The 7,253-nt window shown below is 40.9% G+C and overlaps 1 protein-coding gene and 1 pseudogene across 2 annotated transcripts in view; one reads left to right on the forward strand and one right to left on the reverse strand.

Annotated features, from left to right (window-relative positions):
• The window catches only part of GAD1 (glutamate decarboxylase 1 (brain, 67kDa)), a 41,617-nt gene extending 39,301 nt beyond the window's left edge, over window positions 1-2,316 (forward strand). For both annotated transcript variants that reach the window (XM_012650777.1, XM_012650776.1), the window contains one exon: window positions 888-2,316. In XM_012650777.1, coding sequence (XP_012506231.1) covers window positions 888-1,061 — 174 coding nt within the window. In that variant the 3' untranslated portion in view covers window positions 1,062-2,316. The remainder of the gene's footprint in view (window positions 1-887) is intronic.
• A 2,080-nt stretch (window positions 2,317-4,396) lies between these two features.
• Window positions 4,397-4,940, reverse strand: LOC105815558 (annotated as a pseudogene).
• Between the last annotated feature and the right edge of the window lie 2,313 nt (window positions 4,941-7,253).

Consider the following 7,253-nt stretch of genomic DNA (forward strand, 5'->3'; position numbering starts at 1 on the left):
TCTGCTCCACCTCAGATCATCAGGCATTAGATTCTCATAAGGAGTGGTGATCTAGATCCTGCACATGTACAGTTTACAGTAAGGTTCACGCTCCTATGAGAATCAAACGCTACCACTGATCTGACAGGAGGCAGAGTTTATGTGGTGATATGAGTGATGGGGAACAGCTATAAATGCAAATGAAGCTTCACTCACTCACCAATCGCTCACCTCCTGCTGTGTGGCCTGGTTCCTAACAGGCCATGGACTGGTACCGGTACAGCTTGGGGTTTGGGGACCGCAGGCCTAAAGGATGCATCCCTGTCTTTGGTTGGTGTTCTTCATTAAAGGAGCTCTATACAGGGCAACTGAATAACATACATACTCCTGGGAACATTCCATATTAAACTATGTTATAATAATCTTCTACTAATTCAAGCCTATTCTAATGCTGATTCATTCCAGCTGTTGATTTCTATATCTAGTTTACATATTATTGAGAATTATTTAATTTATATAATATTTCATTCACCCAATTATTTAAAAAATATTTGTTAAACACAGTCTATGTGCCAGGCTGTATCCTGGTCTCTGGGTTATAGAGAAGCCTCAATTTGTGTTGTTGCCTATAAGAGCTTTTTGTTTTTGTCTTTGCCTTTTATTTTATTATCATTGTTCCATGATTGACTTTCAAAATTCAGTCATACGGTACTTTCTGAGGGAACTTGTGCTTAGGTAGACTTAAATAGTCATTAGATGTTAGCCACTGAAGATATTTGCTTATAAAATATTTCTTTGCTTTTATGTCAGTGTAAACACAGATAGCAAAAAGCAAGTTGGGTTGAATTGTTAACAAGAGAGGGTGTTAATATCAGTCTTGAGTTTTATTTTGTGTTCTCCATCACAAGGTGGCTCCAAAAATCAAAGCCCTGATGATGGAGTCGGGCACCACTATGGTTGGCTACCAGCCTCAGGGGGACAAGGCCAACTTCTTCCGGATGGTCATCTCGAATCCAGCCGCTACCCAGTCTGACATCGACTTCCTCATTGAGGAGATAGAAAGACTGGGCCAGGACCTGTAATCGCCCCGTGCAGAACACAAGTTCTCGGGAATTCCCTTTCCCCGCTGGCACTCTAGAACAAACCTCTATAAGTCGCTGAAACACGTAGGCCATTCCATTGAGGGAAAATAGAATATCTTGAAGAATACTGTTAAAACCTTACTTAAGCTTGTTTGTTATAGTTAGCAGAAAATAAAGTTCCTTTTAAAAAGTTGCACATTAAGAACACAGTATATATGTACAGTTACATATACCTCTCTCTATATATATGTATAGTGAGCGTGGCTTAGTCATAGATCACAGCATGTTTCCCACTCCAAGAGAATTAACTTCACCTTCAGCAGCTGCTGAGGGCTAAATATGCTGCAGACCAGCTTGCCCAGCAGCCACAGGAAAGATGTTTGTCAAAATGCCATGTCCTAGGGACCAAAGGAAGTGCTGTTGGTGGGAGTTGACCTCACTGTCAGTGTTTCTCTCACCGGAAGTAACGATGGATGAGAAAAAGCACCACTGGATGACAAGACACACCCTCCCCATTAGTACCTCGTTAGGGGAAATAGTAGCAGAGTCATTGTTACAGGGGTACCATTGCTGTATTTTTAGAGATTCTTTTGTGTAGATCATGTACATTACTGTTGTCTGAACTTGGAGGGGAGAACACACGTAATGATTTCAATGACTGTTTAATTGTAGGTCCGTGAAATATTTGCTTATTTATATTCAGAGATTTACCATGTTAAAGAGGCATCTTGTATTTTCTTCCCATTTGTAATGTATCTTATTTATATATTACTGAAGTAAGTTCTGAATACTGTTTATAGTATTTTCGTGCATTTGTGAGCCAAAGAGAAAAGATTAAAATTAGGGAGACTTGTATTTATATTAGAGTGCCCTTAAAATAATGATTAAAGCATTTTACTGTCCGTAAAAGAATTCTGATACTGTACATAGAGTCGTATGTATGGAAATTCTATTACTTAAATAGCATCTGCTCTTCTATTACCCTGTCTGGCTGTTCGTCTGGTGTTCTCAATGCTTTTCTAGTAACTGTTGGATAGTAACTAGATCTCCTGTAATTTTGTAGTAGTTCATGACCAATCTCTGTGACTTGCTTAGCTGAAACCTAAGGCAATGTTTCCGAAGACTGTCTGAAGATCTCAGATAAATTGACCAGGCTTACAACTGTTTTTGAAGAAAGGAAATTTACACTGTGCGTTTTAGAGTCTGCAAGAATATAAATAAATAAAAATATTCTCCATGGAGAATTTGAACAAAATTTTCTTCCAATTTGTGTTTCATACAGAGAGAGATATTTCCAAGTATAGTTACTTAGATCAGCTCAGCCCATTCACTTTTGACTAGGTGACATTAGGTGATGTCCAGTACCCTCACTGAGCCAAGACTCAACCCGCTGTCATGGGCTCTGGAGCCCCTCATCTATAAAATCATTCTGATTGTACTTAAATAAAATTTGCAGATCAAGCCTTGAGAAAGAAAAGCCATCCGTGCTTCTCATTTTCCTATTTGCATCTTTGAATTTCATTCATTTAGTCATTCAACAAACACTTTCTTCCTCTGTATCAGGCACTGTTGTAGGCACTGAGGTTACAGTGCTGTGCATGGCTGACAAATATTCCTTCTAGTGGGAATCTTACACTACTCGGTGTCTGTGGTATCTGAGTGCCTCTAAGACCACAGAATCATACCTTCCTGCTGCTTATGCTTGTACTGTGGTCCCAATTTACTTCCTCTGGAAATATATTTTGGTGCTGGATCATCAAAAAATAGGGCCAATTTTCTACAATAATCTATTGAACTATAATACTACCGTCTCACTCATTTGGAATATAAGGATCCTTATGTAGCATGTGTAGGGATTAGAGAAGAGTCATTTGTAATCAGCATACTGATTGCAGGTGTAACCATCTTGTGAAACAAACTGGACTCCATAAGGAGGGATCATAAAGCCATTGTATTCTTTCTCCTACTGTTCATTCAAACCCACTCTGTGGGCTGAATTTTTTTCCACGCTCTTATTTGAATTTAGGTCATTCCCATAGCTTTTCTGGCCTCTTGGGCACAAGAACAGTCTCATTTTCACAATTAAAGGTCCTGCTCAATGTCATAAGCAAAGCTTCAAATTTTTATACAATTTAGAGTCCCCCTGCCCCCCCCGCCACACCCCATCTGGCACCATTTAGGGCTACAAGCCCTCAGTGGCCAGGGGAGCAAGGCTGGTGGGGGGCGAGGTCATTTTCTTTCCTTACTCTTTCAGGTCATCTCCCTAGCTACTGTATTTCCTCATTCAGGGTCGGGCCTAGGGGCAGAAAGGGTTAAAGTAACAAAGGCACAATTTTACTGGCTGTTAAATTGTCATCTGGCATCAGGGCCACGAGCTTCTTTTTTTTATGGGACAATTTTTTTGGGGGGATGAGGATTTTAAAAATTAAAGTGAAATTTAGATACAATAAAATTTACTCTTTATAGTGTACTATATATAGTTTTCTGTGAATTTTGACAAACCCATTCAGTCATGTAACCACCACCACAATAGAGGTCTATACCCAGTTCCATCACCCTAACGAATCCTCCACGTCCCTTTATACTCAACACCTCGCCCAACCTGAGCCCCTGCCAACCTCTGCTTTGTTTTCTATCCCTAGATTTTGCCTTTCCTACAACCACATGTAAATGGCATCACATAATATGTGGTGTTTTGAGTCTGGCTTCTTTCACTTAACATAAAGCATTTGAAATTCATCCATGTTGTCTGGATCAGTGTTCATGCCTTTTCACTACCGCACAGTATTCCATTTGCGTGGGTGTAACTCAGTTTATCCATCCCCTAGTAGAGGGAAATTGGGATTGTTTCCAGTTTGGGGCAATTAAAATAAAGTCACTGGAAACATTAGTGTGTAGATTTTTGTGTGAACATAGATTTCATTTAACTTGGGTAAATTCCTAGGTGTAGAATTGCTAGATCATAGTATATTTGACTTTATAAGAAACTGCCAAATTGTTTTCCTAAGTAGTTGTACCATTTTGCATTCTCACCAACAATGTGCAAATTTTCCACTTGCTCCACATTCTTGCTGACAATTGGTATTTTCTATTCTTTTTTTTCAATTTTAGCTATTCTAAAAGTAGTATCTTGTTTGTTTTTTTTTTGAGTTTAAATACATTTTATTTTCAGACAACCTACATGACATGTTTTTTCCTTAAAAACAATGCCTCCACTCCAAATAAATCATGGTCCAAATACATGAAGAGCCCAAGATGACATCAGTCCCATTTGTCTTAAGTCCTGGTGTTGTGTGGGTGACAAGCAGCAGCCAGTTATAATGAAAGATGATAGATCCAAAGTAATTGCCAAATTTGTTAACATCTTTCCATTTCTAAACCATCCTTAAAGAAAATCATATATGGGGTCACACCATCCTCACGGTCATCCAGTAGAGCAACCATGCCATCTGGATTCATGTTTTCTCCAATGAAGAATTGGTAGTTTTTGAAATTAGCAAGGATGTGCTTGATTTGTTCCACAGCCCCTGTCGTAAAAGGTTTTACTCTTTCTGGTCTCTGTTCTTCAAGTTTGCCTTTGATTGACTTCATGTAATTTTTGATGTACTTCTTGTAGGCTTCTTTTGTGAAGCTGGTTTCCTGTAAGTGATGATGGTTCATGACAATATCAACACCAGTGATTACTGTGCTTTTGGTACCTTCACCCTCAGGGCCATCAGCGGGAGCATTTCCACCAATAAGCGAGTCATCAGTGTTACCCTCTGTCCTACTGACCATCTCCCACTCCACCTCCAGGCACAGGCTGTCCACGATCTCTCAGATCTTGTAAATGTCGGAGAACATCTCATCATGGCTGATGAGGTCCCAGTAGATAGTCATGATGGTGGCTGAAGGGAGACGACTGCAGTGCTAGCTTAGCAGGAGCCCGGAGCTCGGAGTGAGCCCAGTGGAGCCGGAGCAGTTTTTGGGGACACGGGGGAGCGGGCAGAAAAAGCTACCTTGTGGTTTTAATTTGCTTTTTCATAAAACACTTTTGAAATTCCATTAGGGTCCCCCCACTTTATTGCACAGGAGACAGTGAAGGTTTCTCCTCCTGCAACCACTTAGGAGTCAGACCCTCAGCCCTGGACCCCTGGCAATCCACACTCGCTAGAACTGACGTTGGGATTCCTTCTCCTCCAGGCAGTACTTTTAGGTGGGATCCTTTTTATTTAAAAATCAATTATTGTAGATTACATAAGGAGAATTTTTTAACATACATGTGTAGGACAAAGGGTGACAATAACAATATACTTGAGCACCCACTATTCAGCCTAAAATATAGAACATTATCAGTACCTTAGAGCTATCCAACCCCATCATGACCCTTCCCTAATTGGATTTTCCCTCCTCCCTGCTCTCTTAAGAAGTAATCACCATTCTGAATTTTGTGTTAATCTCTCTCTTGTTTTTCTGTATAGTTTTACCACATACATATGCATCCTTATTGTTCAGTTTCACCTGGTTTTGCACTTTATGTAAATGGAATCATACAGAATTTTTATTCTTCTGTGACTTGTCTTTCTAGTCAACATTATGAGTTTGTAGGTCCAGCATTGACCGATAGGGAGACTTTGTGCAGTTAAAAAAAAAATACCCCTTCCTTGAGGAACACATCCCTCTGCCAGTGGAGCTGGAATAACTTTTGGCATGAAAAACTTTAGTGCCTCCTCAATCCATCGGCAGAACCTGCAAGCACAGCCTTGTGTGGGAGCCTCCTGTTTTTGAGATTCGCCTTTGATGATGGTTCCAGCTGTAATTCATTCATTTTTATGGCTGTTATGCTATTTCATTGTATAAATATACTTTGGACAGTTTATTGATTCTATTGGGTGTGGATATATGAGTTTTTCCATTTTTTTGCCTTTAGGGCATTACTAAATATGAGCATTCTTGTACTTGTTTTCTGGGGCACATGGCAAAAGTGTTTCTAAGGTTTATATTTTAGTTTCCTTTTGCTTCTTCCTTCCAATGTGTAAGTACATAAGAAATGTAGTCCAAGTTCTTTGTCCTCATCTGTTCACAAAATGACTGAGCCTCTTTGTGCCCTTTTTGTTTTTGTTCTCTGAAGTTATATGGGAAAATATTCATCTCTCCATCTGATTTTTCCCTCTAGGAAAGACTAAGGCAGCTTCACTACTCTCAGAAGAAAATAAAATCCTTGGTGCTTATTCTGCCATTATTGTAAATTAGTTGTAAACATTTCTGAATAATCCTAACAGAGTGGGATAAAACATGAACTGGCTTTGTCTTCCAGTCTCTGGTCCCAATTATTGAATCTCGTTTTCTCACTAGGTAGTGGACCCCTTAGTGTTAGCTTAGATTCTACAACTTCCCGATCACTCTCGATTATCAAAGACATTCCAGCTTTTCAAAGCTGTCTGCTTTCCCATCTTGCCAGGCTTGTAACTCAAGAGACCTGGAGTGGTTCGGGCAGGGCCATGAACTGCTCTTATCCCCTTCCTTCAGCCCCCACCTCAGAGTGGAGGGGCTTGTGTCTCCTCTGGGATGCTCCCTTCCCTTCAACCTCTAGGCTGTAGCTGCTCTGGGGTGTTGGGCCCCAGTTCACAGCCCTGACAAATGCCTTCTCTCCTCTCTGAGAAGGTGTTGGGCTTGGGGGACCAGTTTGAGGCTACAGCTGGTGTTAGAAGGGCCAGTTCTACCCTCCCAGTAAGCTGTAAGTGAAATGAGTGTCCCAATGGTTGGCAGCTCTCTTTAGAATGTGAGCTACTTACTGCCTCTCTGTCTCCAACATTGGACCCTAAGCACCAATTTTGGGGCAAACAGAAAAACCCCACTCATTAACCTGCTACAGAACACAAAGCCATCCCTCATACCCTCTTCCCTTTCCCCCCCAAACAGTTGCTTCCAGGGCTCACCAAGCCATGTCCTCCTGCCTTTGCTTCTGCTCACACCTGCTGGAGTGACCAGGTGGGTGCGATGATGGCCAAGTTGTCCTGGCATCGGAGCAGGAAAATCCACACCACTGACAGCAGAAGAGCTTTGTCCTTTTCAACTCTTTCTCTTCCCTGGAGGCCTGGAAATGTATTTATGGGTGGGAAAAAATATCCTCAAAATCTAACTGTTTCGAAGCTATCATTATTAGAGTCCTTGTCCTAGACACACTTAATCTAGTAACTTGAGTTGCAGGCA

This window comes from Propithecus coquereli, unplaced genomic scaffold (genome assembly GCF_000956105.1).
Source record: "Propithecus coquereli isolate 6110/MARCELLA unplaced genomic scaffold, Pcoq_1.0 Scaffold34, whole genome shotgun sequence".
Taxonomy (NCBI): domain Eukaryota; kingdom Metazoa; phylum Chordata; class Mammalia; order Primates; family Indriidae; genus Propithecus; species Propithecus coquereli.